The following is a 22,143-nucleotide window of genomic DNA, read 5'->3' on the forward strand; positions in this document are numbered from 1 at the left end:
AGCCGGAAGTTTCTCACAGTCGCCTCAAAAGCCGAGCTCTCCGCATTGCCGCGCATTGCCGCGTCGCTGCTTGGAGAAGATGGCTTCGCTTTCAACCCTCAACAGCCCTGAGAATGCGCCGGCGGCCCCTGACTTGGGTATTCTAGAACTTTCTCTAGGTAAGTATGTCCCGCAATCCTGGGAAGCATCTTTCTGGATCCTCTGGCCTTGAGCAGGAGGTTTTACAGCCCGCATTGGGGGAGACAGAGCACTGGCGGGGCCCAAGTGCCTTGCCTTCCCGCTCTAAGCACCCGCCTGCCCCCCCCTCCCCCACCGCCACCCCATCCCGTCTCCAAACTACTTGCAAAGTGCTGTGCCTTTCTGGGCCCACCTTCCTGTCCACCCCGGTGTTGTGTGAATTATCTCGTCGAACCCAACAGGAATGGAGTGGGAGGAAGGATTTGGAGAGGGGGAAGGACCTAACAGAAATGGAGTGGGAGGAAAAATTTGGAGAGGGGGAAAATATGACTGGGGGAAAATGGCCGCTTTTCTAACCAATACCTTGCTTTTCTGAGAACGAATGCAAATTCATGCTCAGAACCCTGGTGGTGTAATGGACTGGAAATTGAGCGGCAAACTGAAAATGGCGGTTAAAGCAGACCGGCCACTTCTCGCGAGAAAGATGGGGCTTTCTGCCTCCGAAAAGAGTTATGGCGTCAGAAACCCGGACAGTTCAACTTCGTTTGCTAGGGTTGCTCTGAGCCGGAATCTACTAGATGGGAGTGAACGATGAATTAATGTAAAGTTACCATTGCTCTTCACACACGCAGGGCCACGGCACTTTGCTGCAAAGGCTTTTAATTTTTTTTTTAAAAAGATCATTTTATTGCGGGCTCTTAAACTCATCACAATTAATACTTCCGTTGTGACCAAACCCCACCAGGCATTTTACACCCTCCTTGCCATCAATTTTAGATCACTTGTTGTCCCCTTGTCCCTGGATTTGTTGGCTACCACCTTCCCTTCCCCCACCTCCCCCATCCCATGTCCCCCTAGAACGGTCGGTCCTGTTATTGTCTCCTCAGGTTTGTTTATCCTGCTTATCTTATATAGATAGACATGGGGGGGAAATAAAATCCTATAAATAGTTCCAGGTCTATCTGTTGATCTTTATGAAGGTGTGTTCCGATTGAGTCTGATCAGGTACCATGCCCTGCCCCCGAAGTCTTTTTTGGGTTGCTTGGGGACTTCATTGCTTTGCTCCCCTTGCCGGTCTGTTGCACTGCCTGCAAATTTTGCACCAGTGTTAATTTTACATATTTTGTACACTAGTCAATTAATAATGAAAGGTTTTGTAAATATTTTTCTCCTATCTGGTCATTGTCTTTTTACACAAAATTTTACTTTTTTCCCTTTGCTTACTTGTGATTTTGGTGCTATATCTAAGAAATTGTTGCTGATGAATATTTCTACACATGCTTACTTGTAAGCATTCTTCAGTTTTAGGTCTTACATTTAGGTCTTTAATACATTTTTGAGATAATATTTGTATATGATGTGTATGGTAGGGGAAACAAATCATTTTTTGCATGTAGCTATCTCCAGCTGTCCCAGGACAAATTATTGGGGGGAAAAATCCTTTCTCCATAGAATGGTCTTGGTGGAATTCCTTTCTTGATTTCACTTACAGATTGTTCATTGCTGGTGTGTAAAATTAGAAATGATTTTTATATATCTCACTCATCCTGTGCCCTTACTGAACTTAACAACTCTAAGTTGGGGGGTGGGGTATAGACCCTCAGGATATCCTGTATAGAAAATCATGGCATGTTATAATCAAGATATTTTCACTTTTTAATCTGGATACTGCATATTGTTATTATTTTTACTTGCTTAATATCCCTAGCTAGACCTTTCATAATGTTGAATAGGAGTACTAAGAATACACGTTCTTACATTTTTTCTGATATTGGGGAGAAAGTATTACACTATTAAATACAATTTTATCTTTTTTTAAAAAACTGATATAAAATATTAGAGGTGTAATAAATTTGAAGAAATAGGAAAATATTTAGGGAAACATGGAATTTGTACAATAGGTTATCCGACTCTAGGGGCCTGAGGAAGGTGGTGATTGAGTGTAACTTGAAAAATAGGTTCAAAGGATTTAGGAGGTGCTCATGTTTAAGTTAAGTTCCTGGGTGGTACAAATGGCTAATGTATGTGAGTGGTAACAGAAAAGCTGGAAATTCTAGACCACGGAAAGTTGTCTCAGAATGAAGACCTGGTGATCTACATCTGAAAAATAAGCCACTGAAAATCCTATGCAGTACCATTCTACTCTGACACATAAATCAACTTGATGATGGCAACTGCTTTTCTGGACATTCAAGTAGATGATCAGTTTGGAGGGGTTAGGAACATCTGCTTTGAGAAAGGTTAGGCTGAGGAACGAGATTTAGTTGCCTGTTGTAGGTTAGTAGGGGGTTGATAATGTGTGTGTGCAAAACCACAGTCAGATTTGAAAGGATCCTTTTAAACTCGTTTCTGTATCTTGATCTCATCATAGAAAATGAGAATCCAGGTTTTGATTTCATGAAGAAGATGAACAAGGCAAACAGCTGAGTACTCAAAATGGGTCCTTTCCTTTAGAAGACAAGACAAAATACCTATTCTAGAACAAATATGTGTTCTTGATATGTTGTTGGAAAGTAAACTTTCTCCATGTTTTTCTAAAAGTGAAAATACGGAGGGGCTTCAAAAAGTGTGTGGAAAGATTCCATTATCTGAATTCCACACACTTTTTTGAAGTCCCTTGCACGGGCATACCTCGTTTCTTTCAACATGTGCTTACTTGGTGCCTCTGTCACATTTTAGTAATTCTCACAATATTTCAGACATTTTCATTTTGTTTTTTCACACTTAATAGTACAGCATAAACAAACCATTTTATGCACTGAGAAACAAAAAATATGTGGCACGGGCTCCATTGAAATGTTTATGTTAACTGCACTGGTCTGGAACTGAACTCACAATATCTACAAGGCATACTTGTATTCAAATAATAAATATCTCCATCATTAAAAAAAACCAACTCACTGCCATTGAGTCTATTTTGACTCATAGCCCATAAGGACCTGTGGGTTTCTGAGCATTGCATCTGTATTGAATTTAGTGCATCAAAAGATCTTGATTGTACCAATTTATAAACCCCGGTCTAGCAAGAATAGTGAGATAAAACTAAGGCCATACAAGTGGGAGGAGGACATTTTAAAGGACTAGAGGATCGTTGTGAGTTTCAGCAGTGCTCTACTGTGCCCTGGATATAGCATCCCTTCTATATGGCGCTTCTGAGAGGGACTGTCCAGTTATCTTACTGGTGGGCTCTGAGTCTCCACTTTGTCCATGCTCCCTCACATCAATTTGTTTGCTTATTGTTGAACTTCTGATACCTAATCCTGTTGACACCTCATGATCACACAAGCTGGTGTGCTTCTTCCATGTGGGCTTTGCTGCTTCCCTCCTAGATGGCTGCTTGCTTAACTTCAAGCTTTTAAGTCCCCAGATGCTGTATCTTTTAATAGCTGGGCACCACCAACTTTCTTCACCATAGTTGCTTATGCACCCATTTTGTCTTCAGAGATCATGTCGGGAAGATGAATATCATACATTGTCACATTATTGGAACAAACTGGTTTTGTACTGAGGTAGGATTTAAGTAGAGGCCCAAAATTCACCTGCTTACTTATCGTATCTACTTATATATACATGCAGAGATAAATATACCCATCTTTAAATATTTACATATAACTATATATATATATAATTTTTACTCCCTAGTTATTTCCTCTATTTCTTTTTTTTCTTTCCTCATGCCCCACCATCATGTTTGCCCATGTTAGTGGGAGTAGGAAATTTTAAAGACATTTTTGTTCACCTCTTGGGTGCATTTCACTTGATCAAACATCATCATCAAACATCACCCGTCTCTTGTAGGTCCTTTGCTATTCCCCTTTCCCTGAAATATTGCCTTACCATTCCCCTGCCCTCCTCCTCCCCTCCCATGCCTTCCCCCCACTGAACCGCCAGCCCTGTTGCTGTCTCCTTGAGATTGCTTGTCATGCCTCTCATATACATAGACATAAAAAAAAAACACAGAAAGTCATGACCAACTTGCAATCTAGTTGGAGAGGCATCTAAGAAAATACAAGTAATATTTGGAAATTGAGAAAACCTGTTATTTAAATATTTTGAAATTTCTACAAGTTTAAACAGCTTTTATAATGCCAAAACAGCATTTAAAAATTGTTTAGTATTGTCTCATTGGACAATGTGGCTGAGAGAAATTACTGAGAACTGAATGAAGATCAACCTACAGAATCTCTCTGTCCTGGAATCAGTCAGCATTTTAGCATGTCATCAACGATTTACACTCAGACGGTTTCATTTTCTAAAAAATATCAATAGCTTATATGCTTTCCTCTTCTTCATTGTGCCTAGTGTGTACCTCCCACCCCATTTCTCCCCGTTCCCTGACTGAGGTGCTTCTAATTAGGTCTTATGAGTGGCAGAGTATAAAAAAATGTTCCGGTATTTCCCAGGGTGGAATGTGTATTAAGCCCCAAATTCGGAGACTTTGGCTTTCATTGCAGTTCAGCTGTTGTCGAAAGGAGCTCTCAGGGCACAGTGGGTTTCAGTGCTCAGCTACTCTCGGCAAAGTTGGCTGTTGGAAACCACCGGCAGCTCCATGGGAAGAAAGACCTGGAGATCTGTCCATTTTCAGCCAACGCATAGACAAGTGTATACAAGAAATGGTAACACTAGTGAGCTATGCCCACGTTGGAATACCCTACTATTTCAGATCAAAAGGACAGCATTTCCCCAAGGACAGAGTTGAGAAGGAGGAATGGAAAGGATGTGGGATAGGTGACATTACATTTAGGGAATTGGCATGAGTGAGACGAAACAAAATTAATGTTTAATTTAATTATACAATTTTTAAAACGGAAGGAATTCAGAGTCCCCAACTCCCCCCCAAATATATATATACCGATATCTATCTATATCGATGTATCTATATCTGACATTCAACCATTTCATGAGGCAGTATATGATCAAGAACTGCTAAACTAATATTGAAGGACAAAGTCCAAGTTGCACTGAAGACATTGGCAAATGCAAGGCACCAGGAGTGGACAAAGTGCAGGGTGAGGTGTTGGTCAGCAAATGGCTGCACTGCTGGTAGTGCCCAGTTGATACAAAGACACGTGTATTTGTGCCCATCATAACGAAAGAGGACCTAACCGATTGTGGAAATTATTGAGCAATGTCATTAATAATCACACAAGTAAAATTTTGCTGGAGCTAATTCAATAATGGTTGCAAAAGTACATGGACAGGGAATTTCCAGGGATTCAAATCTGATTCAGATGAGGATGTGGAATAAGGGATATAATTTCAGATGTCAGATAAATCTTAGCTTTAAGCAGAAAATTTCAGAATGACATTTACTTGTGTTTTGCTGACTAAGCAAATGCACACAACTGAGCATCTTTAAAAATTTTAAATAACATTGCAAAGAATGGGGGATTTGAGGACAATTCTTTGTGACTATGGGGGACCTGGACATAGACCAAGAAGCAGTCATTTGAACAGAACAAGGACATTAGTAATAGATTAATATCAAGAAAAGTGTGTGTCAGTGTTTTATCCTATCCCCATGATTATTCAATCCATATGCTGAGTAAATGATCCAATTACCTGGACTATATGCAGAACTCAGTATCAGGATTGGACAAAGATCCATTAACACTTTTGTGTGCTGAAATAGAAGTGTTCTTGATGTACTTACTGAGGAAGATCAAAGACTACAATAAACTTGGTACTTCCCCTCTGTGGTATCTCCTGTTAATCTGTTTTTTCTGTTTACTTTCTTACTTTTCAAGAAAGTCAATGCAACGAAGTGTCTAGCATTCAAATTTACTCAGGGGTGCCACTATTCTTCCCAACGCGTGAGTGACCATTCGCATAATTTCCATTCTTGCTGTTCAGATTCCATGAATTGAGTTCTCCATCCCCTTATGTTCTCATCTGAACATTTTTTGTTTCCTGAATGAAATTACCATACATTTTTAATAGAACTTTTTTCTCTCTCTTTTCTGTTTCAGGAAACTATGCTGAAAATGTTGGTACTGCTTGAAATTCACTATAGTCTTACAAATTCCATATGAACATAGTATCATCAACTTTTCAGGGATATCTTTTCCCCCCCAAAATACTCTGATGCATGATGACTAAAACATAAATTAGTCACTTGAGACCCATTGTTCTTGTTTGACTTTTCAAATTCTCTTTCTAATACAGATGACATAATAATCCTTCAACAGATGAGTGACATAGACAATGAGGAAATCGGTTGGCTGCAGACCCCAGAAAGAAATAGATCTGATTCAGAATCAGGTAAGCACAGCGATGGCTTACAGAAAGGTAAATATACTAAAAATCACATTGGTTGAAAAAAATGAACTGAAATATTTGTAACTGCTAAGAAAAAATCAAGAACTGTCAATGCTATTGTAAATTTACATTCAAATGCTTGCTTTATTTTTCTGGGAAATGGATTTATATAGGTGTGTAACAATATGCTATTTTAATTGACAAAACCCTTTTAAACGTATAAATTATGATGTCCCTACTGAAGGGTAGGTTGAGAAAAGAAGTCCTACAAGCTAAAATTGTTTTGTACAGTGATACTTCAGTTGTTGAACTCAATTAAATCCACATTTGTGTCCAAACACTGAACTATTTGATAACTGAACATATTTTCCCCATAAGAAACAATGGAAAATCAAATAATTGGTTTGGAGGGCCCCAAGTTACACTTACAAATTCTTTTTTCCAGGACTTTAAATCACTGTGGAGGGTTTTTACCTTCTCCCATATCACTTGGCTCAGATATGCTATCGCCATCGAGTTGTTTCTGATTTTTCTAAACGAACAGTAACTTTTCAGCCACAGAGGCCATTGTCTCTGCGCTATGGGGTTGCTGTCAGTCAGCATCAACTTGATGGCAGTGAATTTGGCTGCTTTTCTGCATATTGCCACAGTGGAGACTTTGGGTTTGTTTTTGGGATGGTTTCTTTGTTTGTTTTAGAAATTAAGGATCCCTATAATTAGCCTAGCGCCCTGGTGATACGGTGGGCTATGTGTTGGGTTACCAACCTCAAGGTAAGTTTTAACCCATTTCCTTGGGAGAGAGGTTTCTACTCCGGTACAGGTGTACAGCCTCAGAAATCCATGAGTTCAAGTTTCTGATCCAGTCGCTATTACTTGGAACATCTTGTTCATTTGAATTGTTTCTGGTCTAGCCCAGGGCCGGAAAACTGCGGCTTGAGAGCAACAAAGAGCTCATTCAGTACGCACGTGTGGCTCTGAAGTAGAAAGGGAAATAAAACTACTCAGATAATGGTGGTTTCATTTGTTTTTAAAACTATTTATGGCTTTCAAATAGTATGTAAATTGTGAGCGATGGCATTGGCTCTCTGTCTTAAGCATTTGCTAGCCAATAGGTTGGGACTATCTTGGAATTGGGCATACTTTCAACCTCTGCTAGTTATATGTCCAGTTTCATGATATAATTAGCCCATGTTTGAATCATACAGTGATTTTCATCCTGTTCTTAGAACAGGAGGCTTATTATGGGAGCAAGGCAGCAAAGAATAAATTAAGGACCCATTCTCATGTTCTTAACCAAACATAACATTGATAGTTGGGAGATCCATATTTTTTTATAGTTTTTAAAGCTGTTTTACACCAAAAGAAACAAGACAATTGAGGCAAGTACTTAGGTAATCAATACAATCAAATACATATGATAAATACATTCTATTCCAGTGTTCTTTAGGTTAATTTCAGATAATATGTCCCAACTTTAGTGCTATAGGAAAAGAAATTTGAGGTATTGTATATACAAAGCCTAACATTAGGTATGCAAAAAGAAAAGGTATAGCACATACTTTTCTGGAGTACAATGACACTCAAAAGATGGTATCACAGTAATGAAATAGTGAAACTTTGCAAAATGTAATGCATAGCTTTAAAAATTCACATTACAGATAATACTTCTGAATGATACATTGAAATTATTGACTGAAAATAAAAAAATAATTATTTTTCAAAGGCAACTCAAAATTAAGACGCAATGTTGAAGAAAAAAATGGTGATGGAAAATATCCTTCTGGATTTAACAAGCAATATTTCATCGTGCAGGTAACTGAGTAAACAAATATCTTGAATTTAATACATTTCTAAATATTCCTGATTAATTAAAATCTATTGAGAGCAGGAATTGTTTGTTCACCTATGATGCCTTGAACATAACTTAGATTCAGAATTTGTTAGCTGATTTTATCCTTGTCACTTTTTTAATAAACATTAGATATTTGCTACTTTAATTGCCGCTAGAAATATTTAATTTATAAGATGCCAAAATAGATGATTGGTTGTTATGATTGGCCCAGTAAGAATCTTTCATCCTAAGGTATAGTATAAAAAACCTTTTCAGTAGCTTTGTGAACGAATTCTACAAACCAGAAGTCCAATGATATAGGATATGATATACATTCTGGAACCAATGGATAGGACACATGGTAGTTGTGCCAATCCATCACCTTCAAACTGGCATAGATGAGCAAGTCACTGGACCTGAATTTATTATTATCAGGTGCCATTGGGTTGTTTCCTACTCGTAATGACCCTATACACAACAGAAAGCTTGTGTTGTACCAAACTCACAATCCTTGCTATATTTGAGCCCACTGTTGTAGCCACTGTGTCAGTATATCTCGGAGAAGATCTTTTTTTCCGTTGACTCTTTACTAACCTCATGTCCTTTTCCAGACACTGGTCTTTTCTGATAACATGTCCAAAGTGCGTGACATGAAGTCCAGCCATCTTTGCCTCTAAGGAAGCACTCTGCTTGTACATTGAGACCGGTTTGTTTGTTCTTCTGGCAGTCCATGGCATATCCCATGTTCTCCACCGTAGTTCAAATGCATCAGTTCCTCTGCCGTCTTCCTATTGATTATCAACTTCAACAGAATCCTTCCATTTTTTTTAACTCAAAGCCTGAAATTAAAAAAAAAAAAAGCCTGAAATTTTAACGCAAGGCCTGAGTTTTTAAGTTGACATTATAGTTATTTCAGTTTGAGAAATCCTGAGTGTATACTACCCTTTTGCCTTTTAACCCCAGATCTTTGCACATTTCCTTATAAAACTTTCAATTTGTCTCCTTGAGCTGATCTTTGAAATTTTCTCTTCAACTTTTTTAACTTTTTAACTTTTTCAATTACTGTCCCTTCCTCTTTGTTTCCAATTTTCAAACTCCTATCACCTGTAGCTCTCAATGCATATTTGATCTCTTTCAGACCAAAGAAGTTGGTAGAATGCTTCACATTTTTCATCACTAGCTTTAGTGGTTGTTGCAGAAACTTGAATTATATTATGTGAATTGGACTTCATTATAGCCTTAGAGATATTATCCTATCACAGACCTTTGAGAGGTGCTATCCAGAGTCACACGGGGATCTGGTGGTGCCATAGGGTAAACATTGGACTGTTAACCAAAGGACAAAATGGACTGCTCACCAGCCACTCATAAGGGGAACAATGAGGCTATTTCTTCCCATAAAGATTCATAGCCTTAACCTCTGCGTAGGGTCTCTATGAGTCCGAATTGATGGTGTGTTTTGGGATATTCAAACTCACAAGTTGACATTAGTGCTACTGTTTAAACTTGGTCTATGAATTTGCTAATCTTAGTAGGTGGAAGACAAGCATTTTCAAATATTTGGAAGATTTATTTAAATTGATTCAGTAAATATTTGTTAAATGCCTACTGTTTGCTGGCATCATGCAAGGTACCAGAACAGTGCTAAAAAGAGAGAAGTAAGAGATAAGTTTAATGCGACTCAGGATGCAATACTCATTCCAATAGAGTATATGCTATATAATGTGAAGATGTACTGATTCATTTCCTTTGGGGGACATAACAAGATTTGATGGAGAAGATGTCCTTTCAGGATAAGATTTTTAATAATGATTGCAAAATCAGCTAACTTTTATTACAATCTGAAATGGATAAACTGAAAATGCCGAAAAATTTATTTTGAAGTTGAAAGCATCCAAACTCTTGTACTGATGAGACTATCGTAGAAAAACTTAATAGAAAAAAATTACCTTGCCTTTAGGAAATATAATTATTTCAATTCAAGTGTAATTATTTCACCAATATATTGAATAACAATTGCAGATCTATATGTTTTGTCATACTTTAAAAAATTTAATAAGATACCTGGTAGTTCCAAAGATTTAATCTGTTCATATCAGTGGAATGTGATTGTATTTATTCAATATGATTCTTTTTAAGATTGTTTCATCACCACCACCACCTCTTTTTTTAATAAGGAAAGAAAACAAATGTGCATTTCATTTCCTAAAGGTAGGAAATGTGTTGTGTTAATTACATTGATGCCATTATTTCTTACATAGACATTTTTCAAAGGACTGCAGGCTCTTTGGGAAAGGTTTTTGGATTGTTAAGTCTCCAGTTCATCTTTGCTGCTGACCCATCGCGCTCCCAAACTAATCACTTAGGAGAGCAAGGGCATGTACATGCTGCTCATTTTCCCTTCTAATATTTCCCGTTGATACGCAGGAGAGTGACTATGGCTTTTTAAATAACAAAGAAAGTAAAATATTTTCATATTTTTAAATTGTATTAAAGGTTCATGCACATACTATTCTTTATTTCAGTAGTTCTTTTGCTTTTCATCAGTCACCTTCAACTTCTGGTAGTGTTATACTATAAATTCACAATGCCATTTATAGGTATGTTTTGTTTGCCAAAGCAACGTTTACTAACTTGATTTTTCAGCATGCCCATATGAGATTATCCACTTACATTTATATAGTATCATAAAGATGTGTTAAAGGTGCCATTGTTCCCATTGGGATGATTCACTCTACTGCCCTTTGGGTTTAAAGAGTAAAAAAGGTGAAAAGACTTAGTTACTGCTAGGCCAGTTTATTTGAACAGTTTGGAAGAAATAGCATGAAATGTGCATCTGACATCTTCTGGCTTCACTAGGGAGAGGGGGAAATCAACTCCACACCACCTCATGGCCAATTGCTATAGGGCAGAGGTCAGACATGCCTCCACCTTTTCTCTTTCTTTACACTGACACCAACCATTCTTCCCAGCGTACTCACTCTACTTCTCTGCTGGGTTTGATCATCTGTTGCAATGGCTACACAGAACTAACTCACAAGTAATAATCATGATTTCTCACGTCACTACCATCAAGTTTATACTGACAAATTATACTGACAAATTTTAGGACAGGGTAGAACTTCCCCTATGAATCTGAGCCTGTAACTGTTTACAGGAGTATAAAATCCCGCCTTTCTCCCTATTCATGATTACGGGTGTTTATTAGGGAAGTTAACAGGTTGCTACAAGTCAAGATCAGAAAACATTAATACAGGCTTTTGTCCACAGCAGCACCTCTTCTCAACCAGGGCTCCCTCTTCTCAGCCAGTAGCTATTTCTCTCTGGTCCTCAGCCTCTCAGACACTTGGTTCCTTGACCTCTATCCCGATCTGGGCACTGATCCTCTGCTCTTTTTCATAGTCTCTGGTGGTGCCGATGGCCCTTCTTTCTTGATGATCATGTTACTTCTAAGGAGAAGTACTTCTAAGGGGATTTCTCTCTCATATCCCGGGGAATGGCACAAAAGAGCGATCCCTTCTTAATGTTTCACAACCCTTACCAGCATGGTCCCCTTTAATCATTTGGTCGCAGCTACAAAACCATGGACAGAAGAGCTCTAAGCCACTTCACTGAAGCCCACGCATGCAGCCAGTCTTCTGCTTCCTTCAGCTCATTGTCCCCTCCTCTGTTTGGCCTTTCTATCGGAGTTAACTAATTTGAACTTATATTGAAGAGATAGAGTGCTTTTTCAATGAGTATGGAACAGGGAAAGCTGAAACATAATGATTTTGAACTCTTTCCTTTCATCCTAAGGATTTTGTGCTACAAAATATTATCGACTATTTTGTCTCTCCTTAAAATAGTTAGTCCGTCATCTCTTTGGATAAAATACAGAGCAAGAAAAATAGTAGGTAGAAGATGAATTAGGCATGTGTTCAAGTTAGCAACGCAACTGAGTTTCCTTAATTTTTATTTGATTCATGTTGGATGTGCATAATATTCTTTTTTCCCAAGACTACAGACTTCAGAACTATTATGCAAATTCCTTCGGAAAACAATTTAGCATGTTAAACAAGGGTTGTAGAATTCTAAAAGCACTTGCTTACAGAAACTGTCTTGATTAAGTATTATTATGACTAAAGGAAATCCTAATGAATATGTGTGGGGTTCTTTGCAGGACTCTTGGGATGCTGATTGTAAGTCTCAATCAAAGATCACAGGCCAATCCGTGGAGAACAAGCATCGGTCAGAAGGAAAATCAAAAGCTCAAGGCAAATCGAAAAGAGATCGTCACCACTTAGAGAGGGCTAGAGGTCACTCAGGGAAATTTGGAAACCAGTCAACAAAATCTCATAGCCATTTTGGGGAATCTCGTGACAAGTCAGAGAGATCTCATGGCCAATCAGGGAAATCTCAAGGCTGTTCCAAGAGATCTCATGGGCGGTCTGGGAGGCCTCGAGATAAGACCGAGAAATCTCGTAACAACTCTGAGAGAGGTCATGACAAATACAAGCGATCTTGTGATGAGTCGGAGCGGTCCGGCCACAAGTCCGAGAGATCTCGCAACAAGTCTGAGAGATCTCGCGACAAGTCTGCGAGATCACGTGGCCGGTCAAGGCGATCTCATGGCCCGCCAAGGCGATCTCATGGCCCGTCAAGGCGATCTCATGGCCGGTCAAGGCGATCTCATGGCCGGTCAAGGCGATCTCATGGCCGGTCAAGGCGATCTCGTGAGCCTTTTATTAGCCGTGGTAGCCGTTTAGAGAAATATTGTGACCTTTCAGAGGCATACCGTGACCTTTCAGAGAAATGCTATGATGAATTGGTGAGCTGTCGTGATGAGATAATGCTCTATCGTCGTAGCTTCTCAGAGAGATATCCTGGTGCTTTGTTGAGCCAGCCTAGAAATGCAGAGAGATATCCTGGTGAATTCATGAGATACTCTAGCTACTTAGGGAGATATCCTGATGAATCGTTGAGCTATTATGGCTGCTCTGAGACCCTTTGTAGCTATTCAGAGAGAGATTGTGGCTACCCACAGAGAGTATATGACCAAAATGAGAGAGAATTTGTTAACTATGAGAGAGCTGGTGACAGATTAGATAGATACCAAGAATTTTCGGAGAGATCTTATATCCGCTCAGCAAATTATGAGCAACCAGGGAAATACCAAAGATACTTACCAAGAGGAAAATTCATACCACACGAAATTGACAGGTAAAAATATAGCGAGTAATTAATACATTATGTTGAGTAATTTATAAAAATTTAAAGTCATGCCTTATGTATCTGTTTCTTAATCATTCTATTGGGGCTCTTACAGCTCTTATCACAATCCATCCATTGTGTCAAGCACATTTGTACATACGTTGCCATCATCATTTTCAAAGCATTTTCTTTCTACTCGAGCCCTTGATATCAGCTCCTCATTTTTAATGTACCTCTTTCAATCGGTAAACATGCATTTGCGATTACAGCATTTGCATAAGACAAAGGTACTCATAGAATGAAGGTAAAATATAAAGGACATCAATGTCTTCTAACTTACTGATGTCATGCAGTTTCCCAGTGTGTCCCAGATTACTTTGGCCTTATGCTTCGGCAAGCACTGGCTTTTTTCTATAGCCTTTACAAACCCCAAGATTTGGACTCAGGGAGAGTTAACTAGCAAATAAAATACCCAAATGAGTTGCTGTAGCATTGATTCTGACTCAGGACGACCCCGTGTGTTTCAGAGTAGAACTGTGCTCCTTAATTTCCAGTGGCGGTGATTATTCAGAAGTAATTTGCCAAGTCTTTCTTTCCAGGCCCTTCTGGGTGGATTTGAACTGCCAACAGTTCAGCTAATAGCTAAGCACTTAAAGTCTGCTAAATTGATAACATAATAGCAAATAGCGGGTGAGGAATGTCTGTTTCCCTCCTGTGTTTCCTTCATCAAGAGCAACCTCAGAGAGTCCTTCTCAAGTTCAAACTCATTGCTACGGAGTGGTTTCTACTTAGATAGCAACCCTATTGGACAGGGTAGACCTTCTCCTGTGGGTTTCGGGGATTGTAACTTTTCTGGACTAGAAAGCTCCATTTTTACTCAGCGGAGCAGTTAGGTTTTTCACACTGCTGACCCTGTAGTTTAGCAACCCGATGTGTAATACTCACCATGAAGGGCTCCTCAGGTAGTCCTTAGCATACATCTGAAACCTGCTTGCCTCAAATCAGTCCTTAGGACAGTATGCTTATTCTTTGCATAGATGCAACCTTAACCTCTGACTATATGTTCTATGTTGTATTGAATATATACACTGAATATGTGTCGTCTTATAAAACTGTTAGACAAGGTCTGTCTGCCCCAGCAAATGGAGGTGGAGAAATTAAGATAGTTTTGCAAATTGGTCTAGTTTTTAAAACTACAAATAGTTTTATTGTGCTTGTTTAGGTAACTGAACATTTATTTTTACTTTGAATATCTCAGTAACTGCATGGATTATAAATGACAAGTCAAATACTTTTGTAAATTTCCACAACTGTATTAAATTTTGGAAATCAGCTGTACAAAAATGACCTCCAAAATATGAGTGTGTGAATTATTATGTATATAGAACATATTAAATGGTATCCGTGTGCTTGGTTAACCTCTGATCTTTGCTAGGTATGCAGTCAGTTAATTCACACTTACCCTGAGAATCACTGTTGCAGGGATAATGAAAGGATTTATTTAAATATTGCTCTGGATTTTCATTGCTTGTGTCTGGTTTGTAATTGGATGTTTCACTATGTATAATGAAGAATATTGCTTAAGATGTAGATCTTAAAGAACTATTTCTTTCCAAGTAAAGCCCTGCTTTTCAAATGGTTACATTTTATGATTAATTCTAGGTCTTGTGTACTAAAAAGAAGGGAGGAATGTTTGCAGAGACAGATGGCCTACAGAGAGAATCAACAGAACAAGAGCAGAGGGGTAAAATGTCCACACGTTTGACTTTATGGTTTTTTATCAATGAGCTTTTATGTATTGTGTTCATTTGAATGGTCTTTACTTTTGCAGCTTTTGTTTCTTTGAAGAGTTAGTTTGGGCATTGACTTAAACTGATGATTACTTTAATACGTTTTAAAGTCTAGTTATCAACATCAAAGTAGGAAGAAGCCATATAGCTTGCCATACATGTCTACATGACTCTCATATGTTTCCAGCCATGTAAAAGATCCCCTCTTTTCTTCCATTAGGTCTCATTTTTATCTCATATCATTTAGCTCTTAAGGGAATATTAGACAAAAGCAAGAAAGAATGATGCAAATAAAACTTAATTGAGAGCCTGCACTTTAAAAAATATTTTCTTGCATATAGTTTTAAAATCATGTTTTACACCATTGTAAACTTAGACTATTATTATGTTTATTTCATTTAGTGTTTATTTATTGAAAGTAACCCAGTTTTAAGGAATAAAATAAGACATATTGATTACACAAATTAAGTTTATATTTCTGGAGACTTCTATATTTAACATAGGACGTCTATTTACATAAGCATTTAGATGAAATACTTTATTGAGTATATGCAGCTCCTACATGAAACACTTAATACTTATTTCTATTCTTAGGGGCTTTTTAAAAAATTTTTATAATTCTTCCTGTTTACCAATGGGGAAAGACAAGCTAGCTTAAATGAAATATGATGTATTTCTGAACTGGGTCTCATAGACTTGGCTGCCCTTCTTAACTCCTCCCTTTACTAGCTATCCGACCTTGAGCAAGTCACCTCCCCCTTCCTCGATCTTAATTTTAATTTGTAAAACAATGGGATTAGAATGACTTCCTCATATCTAAGAATCTTACCCACTGCCATCAAGTCGATTTCAGTTCATAGCAGCCCCGTAGAACAGAGTAGAACTGCCTCTGTGGGCTTCTTTACGGGAGCAGAAGCCTTGTCCTTCGCCTGCAGAGTTGCTGGTGGTTTCAATCTGCTGCCCATTGCTTTTCTTAACCCACTATGCCAAGAGGGCACGTCTCTTCATATTGCATAAATGGCACTGGAGAATAGGAAAGAAAATTCAGAAACTGAATATGTGACTTAGGATCAAACTAAGAGAGTATTGGCACTGAAAAGGTTGAGTCCATTTTAAATGTGGACAATACACTCTTCGTGCTGGGTAAGGAAGGCTAATGCATGATTTGTTTCAACTTTCTCATTTAGATAACATGGGGATATGATCAAACTGCTGATGAAAATTATTTCAGAGGTTAAAGGTAAGTTCAGGACAGACAGCTATACAAATCGCTGACTTGATTCTTTTTTTGTTTGTTTTGTTTTTGGGGTTTTTTTTTCAAGTTTTCCATTCAACATTTTATTGCAATTTGGGTAAAAGTTTACAGAGCAAATCAATTTTCTACTCAATAATTTATGCATATTTGTATCATGATATCAGGTGCCGTACAGCCACATAACAACACTCTTTCTACATCCTCCTTACATCCTATGTGTTGTTGTTGTTGCTTTCTTTCTTTTTTTTTTTAAACATTTTATTAGGGGCTCATACAACTCATCACAATCCATGCACACATCAATTGTGTAAAGTGCATTTGTATTTCATTCTCAAGACGTTTTCTCTCCACTTAAACCTCCGACATTAGGTCCTCATTTTTCCCCTCGCTCCCCCCCTCCCTCATGAGCCCTTGATAGTTTATAAATTGTTATTTTGTCATATCTTGCCCTGTCCGATGTCTCCCCTCACCCACTTTTCTGTTGTCCGTCCCCCAGGGAGGAGGTCACATATAGTCCCTTGTAATCGGTTCCCTCCTTCCTACGACTCTCCCTCCACCCTCCCTGTTTCGCCACTCACACCATTGGTCCTGTAGGGCTCATCCGCCCTGGATTCCCTGTATTTTCAGTTCCTATCTGTACCAGTGTACATCCTCTGGTCTAGCCAGACTTGCAAGGTCGAATTCGAGTCATGGTAGTGGGAGCGGGGAGGAAACATTTAGGAATTAGAGGAAAGATGTATTTCTCATCGTTGTTACATCACACCCTGATTGGAGGAGTGCAGAGTGGAGACCCAAAGCCCATGAGTAGGCCACTGGAGATCCCCTTGCAGAGGGGTCTCGGGGAGGAGATGAGCCAGACTTGATTCTTTTGAGGGAGAAAAAGGCAACAAAATTAAGAAATAAAGCTTCCACCAGGGTCCTCTAGAATCTAACTGAACAATTTCGGTAAACAATCCTAATGCAGAACAAGAAAATTCGTAAGTAAAATTGCTTGGCTTGAGTATAGGTTTAAGATTTTTTTTTCATGCATCATTTTTCTGTGGTAAATATGAATGGCGTGATGTTCTACTCAGTTTGCTTAAATTAAGTGTGGAAGAATTATCACCCTGAAGAAATCAATAGCACGAAGACTTTTTTTCTCAATTTCAGTGTTACCATTAAAACCTTTTGCTTTTTAATAAAGGAGCTCTGGTGGTATAATGGGCTGTGCACTGAGCTGATATTCACAAGGTCAGTGGTTTGAACCCACCAGACACTCTATGGGAGAAAAATGAGGCTCTGGTTATTCATTGGGCTGCTAACCTCAAGGTCTGCAGTTTGAAACCACCAGCCCCTCCTCTGGAGAAAGACTGGGCTTTCTACTTCTGTGAAAGATTTACAGCCTCCAAAACCCAAAGGGGCAGTTCTCCTCTGCCCTTTGAGCCAGTATCCACTTGATGGCAGTGAACATGTGTGTCTGGTAGTAAACAGTTCGCCATGAGTTATCGAGGTGCTAATTTTGGCCTTCTATCGTATTTATTTACATGAAAAGCTAAGGTAATAAGACAAAGTGAGAACCTGGACCACTAGCAGCCGTTCAAAAGGCTCTGTATGTAGCAGACTTTTGCAAAACGGCTGAATGCAAATTATGTTGGATAATCAAACTGGCTTTTGTATTAATCCCTACATATTTATGTGCCCTGGCTATTTTGGGGTCGCAATTTCATTAAGGTACAATTTTCCAAAATAAAGGAAGTGTATGGTCACACACACACATATGCCTATATGTGTATGGATAAGTACAGGTGTGTGTATATTCCTGGTTGTGCACCATCCTCAAAATTGTTCTTAGGTGTGAGCCCACTGTTGCAGCCACGGGTCACTCGAAGGCCGTCCTCTTTTTCGCTGTCCCTCCCCTTTAACAAGCATGATGTCCACCTCCAGTGATTGGTCTCTTTTTGATAATATGTCTAAAGCACCCGAGACCAAGTGCCACCATCCACTGATTCTCAGTACCATTCTGGTTGTACTTCTTCCAAGATAGATTTCTTTGTCCTGATGGCGGTCCATAGTACTTTCAAAATTCTTCACCAACGCCATAATTCAAATGCATCAATTCTTCTGCTCATCCCCTCATCCATGGAGCAACCCTGGATGACAGAATTGCTCCATAAGGTTTCCAAGGCTGTATAGCTGTACAGAAGCAGTCTCACATCTTTCTACAGGCAAAATCATACTTAAACTAATGGTCCAATTGCTTTGGCATTTAAGCAGTGGCAAAACTTGTCTAGAGGCTTTAAAGTAATGCACAAATCCTCCCGTATTCCATAATTGGAATCTTAATACTACGATAAGGAATCTTGGAAGATTCTTGAATATCCATCCTTCACTTAATAGTCAGTAAGAATGTGATCCAGCGTGATTAAGTAGACTGGCCCAAAGGTGCTCATCTAGTTAGTGGCTGTCAAGTTGTTTTTCCTGAACCGGTATGCTTAATGGACAGATTCTTTTTTTCCCCTTTTTTTAAATGGACAGATTCTTAAAATGCAAAGTACATCTTTACTCCTAACAAATAAGTGTACTACAACCAACAGTTATCAGATTCACCCCAAAAGGGTATATGTTAGATTCAACTTTAAAGCAATAGGTAATCAGACAAATGAAATTTCTCCCCTTTCCTGAGCCAACGCAATCATTAATCCACTTTTAGTCTCTACAGAGTGGAATGCCTAATGTTGTCCAAAATAGTTATAGGAATACTCATTAAATCCATTACTGTCGAGTCAAGGTAAATATAAGACAAATTAGATAACTAGGACATTCTAAAAATTATGTAATTGTGTTCATCAAAATATTTGCTCAAAAGAGTAAAAAGACAGCCAACACATTGCGGCAGGGGCGTGGGCAGGCAATCTTCAAATGCTGGTTAAGATGGGAGATTGGAACTCTTGTTCACTGCTGGTTGGAATGTAAAATAATACAAGCATTCTGGAAAGCTAGAAATAGAAATACCTTATGATCCAACAATCCCACTTCTATGTAAATACCGTGGAGATTCAGTGAAAAAGGCAATAGATATATGCACACTTATATTCTTTGAAGTATATATTCATGGTAACATCATTCACAATACCAATTGGAAAAAACTTAAGTGTTTCCTAAAATGGGGGGAGGGGACCCTAAGTGTCCATCAGCAGATGAATGGAGAAAATGTAGTACATATATACAATGTAATCTTATGCAGGCATAAAGAATACTGATGAGTCCAAAAACATCTTTTGATGTCTTACATGAATTTAGAGGACATTATGTTGAATAAACATTATATGGTCTCCTTGTTATAAGACAGTAAGATTGGATAATATGCAGAGACTAGGGATGATTAGGAGAGGGAGAGGGGAAGCACTTGATATAGTAGACCCCTGTTGGCTTTGGTTATAGGAAAGATAGCATTAAATGTAGAAGAATTGCCCCCAGCTTGATCAAGATAAATGAGATCACTAGGAAGTGTTAGGAAAAAAAGGACATTTTGGGTAAAGAATATGACCAATTTAATTTGCAACAATAAAAAAATAACGTGGTTTCACGAATATGAATATATGCAGATATGTGTGGATGTGATTATATGGGTACGTACATATGAGTGCTCATATTCACATGCATGTGCATGCATATACATAATAAGCCATACAGAGGACACAGTTATGTACATTCCTTAGATATAACTAAACATCTCCAGACCTTGGTTTTCTGGGTTGGAGTGTTTAGGATGTTAGATTCATAGGACAACGCAATTAATTAACATAATATTAGTGTATGTTCTACATCCCAATGTGATGAGTACTGTCTGGGTTCGCCTAAGCTCTATATATTGATTTCTACTAGTCCAGTAGAAAAGCTAAGGAAGGAAACCAAAGACAGAACAAAGTAGTCTACGAACAATAACTCTCAGAGCAATACCAAGGTGGTTTCTGATTTGGAATTTAGGGTGGTGTTGAAAGAATATTTCTTGCCAGTAAGGATGGGAACGTAGGCTCAGTGGCAATCTGTACAAGGATAAAACTGGAAGTTCAGACTTTGGCTATCTATAAACTGGTGGCAGAGAGGTTAAATGTTGAGCTGTTAACTGCAAGGTCAGTAGTTTGAAACCAGCCACTCTGCAGGAGAAAGACGAGGCTTTCGACTTCCATAAAGAGGGATGGTTTCAAAAACGCAAAGGCCAGTCCTACCCTGACCTATAGGGTTTCTATGAATCGGCATTGACTGAATGGTAGTGAGTTTTTATTTATTTACTATTTCAAATGATTGTGGACTGATAACATTGATTTCTAGTCCTTCAGCCCTAGACTTGGTGAAGGCAGATCCTCAGATCGCTAGACATAGTGGAAACGTTTGATCTTTCCTACAAAGAAGTACCCAGACCCTCCTCTGACTGGAAATGTACCCACTTACTCAGTGGGGTAGTAGTATGCTTTATTCCCAGCCTCTTCAATCAAAGATGTTTGGTGCCACTATGCGGGTGTGGTCTTCTTTTTTGTAAGATCATTTTATTGGGGGCCCTTAACAGCTCTTATAATAATCCATACATCAATTGTATTGAGTATATTTGTACATATGTTGTCATCATTATTTTCTAAACATTTACTTTCCAGTTGAGCCCTTGGTATCAGCTCCTATTTTTACTCTCCCTTCCCCCCTCCCACCCTCGTGACCCCTTGATAAATTATAAATTAGTTATTTTCACATCTTACGCCTACCGCTATCTCCCTTCCCCCGCGGTTTCTTCCCCCCTCCTCTCTCTACCTTCCCTCTACCCAGGGGTATTGCTACTTCCATTTCTGTTCCTGTTCCTGACCTGGATTCCGTGTGTCCTGAGCTCTTGTCTGTACCTGTGTATATGCTCTGGTCTAGCCTGCAGTGAAAGGCAAGACTGGGGTCATGAGAGTGGGGGGTGAGGAAGCCTCGAGGAAGCCTCAAGGAACCAGAGCAATCTTGTCTGTTTCATCGGTGCTATACTTCACCCTGGTTGACTTATCCCTTCCTTGGGACCCTTCTGTGAGGTGATGCCCCATTGTCTACAGATGGTTTGGGGGTTTCAACAATGGTTATTGAAACATTGTTGTTTTTTCTTTAAGTATTTTGTCTTTAAGAACCAGGAAGTGATCTCAGTGGTATACCATAGATCAGACAAAATATTTCCTGTTTCTTGCATCACCAAAAAGAGCTCTATGTGATCCCCTTCAAACTCACAGTACTCTTCATTCTTCCTCTTCCTACGCACAATCTTCTCCAGTCAACCCTGTCTGTCTTTTATTGTTACCACTTTAAGGAGTATTTTGTAAGACAGATAATCGCCTGAAGTTACAGCTGTCCCTCCCCCTCCCTGTTCCTCTCATTGACAGAGTGGCTTCCACTCACTGAGATTCCTGAAGACAAGATTAAAGCAAGATCGACCTCCCGTTCCGAAGCAAACATTTAGTAATCAAAGGGTTTCAGTTTACAGAGATACTGCTCTGAGATCTGATGAAGAGCAAGCATACGCTTTCAATATTGTTTCAATGTTACTAACCTTTCATAGATCTGTTCGTTGTATTTTTTCCTAAATAAGCTTTAACATGAATAATCTTTCCAAACTAAGTGTTCACATAAGTGAAAAAAGTTCA

The 22,143-nt window shown here is 38.8% G+C and overlaps 1 protein-coding gene across 2 annotated transcripts; it reads left to right on the forward strand.

Moving 5' to 3' along the window:
• Positions 1 to 78: 78 nt before the first annotated feature.
• LUZP4 (leucine zipper protein 4) lies at positions 79 to 22,124 on the forward strand. 2 transcript variants are annotated; one of them, XM_045298607.1, is made up of 7 exons: positions 79 to 158; positions 6,343 to 6,465; positions 8,159 to 8,247; positions 12,426 to 13,465; positions 15,119 to 15,200; positions 16,434 to 16,486; positions 21,883 to 22,124. In XM_045298607.1, the coding sequence occupies exons 1-6, from the start codon at positions 80 to 82 to the stop codon at positions 16,482 to 16,484; spliced, it is 1,464 nt and encodes a 487-aa protein (XP_045154542.1). In that variant the 5' UTR covers position 79; the 3' UTR covers positions 16,485 to 16,486; positions 21,883 to 22,124. The 2 variants fall into 2 exon arrangements, with proteins under 2 accessions (XP_045154542.1, XP_045154543.1); XM_045298608.1 differs by having other exon boundaries at positions 6,343 to 6,438.
• The last annotated feature ends 19 nt before the right edge of the window (positions 22,125 to 22,143 follow it).

This window comes from Echinops telfairi, unplaced genomic scaffold, assembly GCF_000313985.2.
Source record: "Echinops telfairi isolate 266 unplaced genomic scaffold, ASM31398v2 ScPeMD7_7427;HRSCAF=8465, whole genome shotgun sequence".
NCBI lineage: Eukaryota > Metazoa > Chordata > Mammalia > Afrosoricida > Tenrecidae > Echinops > Echinops telfairi.

Bases quoted from the DNA above. Each gene is read 5' to 3' on its own strand.
- LUZP4 (XM_045298607.1), top strand. From the start codon at position 80: ATGGCTTCGCTTTCAACCCTCAACAGCCCTGAGAATGCGCCGGCGGCC. The intron at 6,466-8,158 runs GTAAATATACTA...TATTTTTCAAAG, and splicing joins CAGCGATGGCTTACAGAAAG to GCAACTCAAAATTAAGACGC. The intron at 8,248-12,425 runs GTAACTGAGTAA...GGTTCTTTGCAG, and splicing joins AGCAATATTTCATCGTGCAG to GACTCTTGGGATGCTGATTG.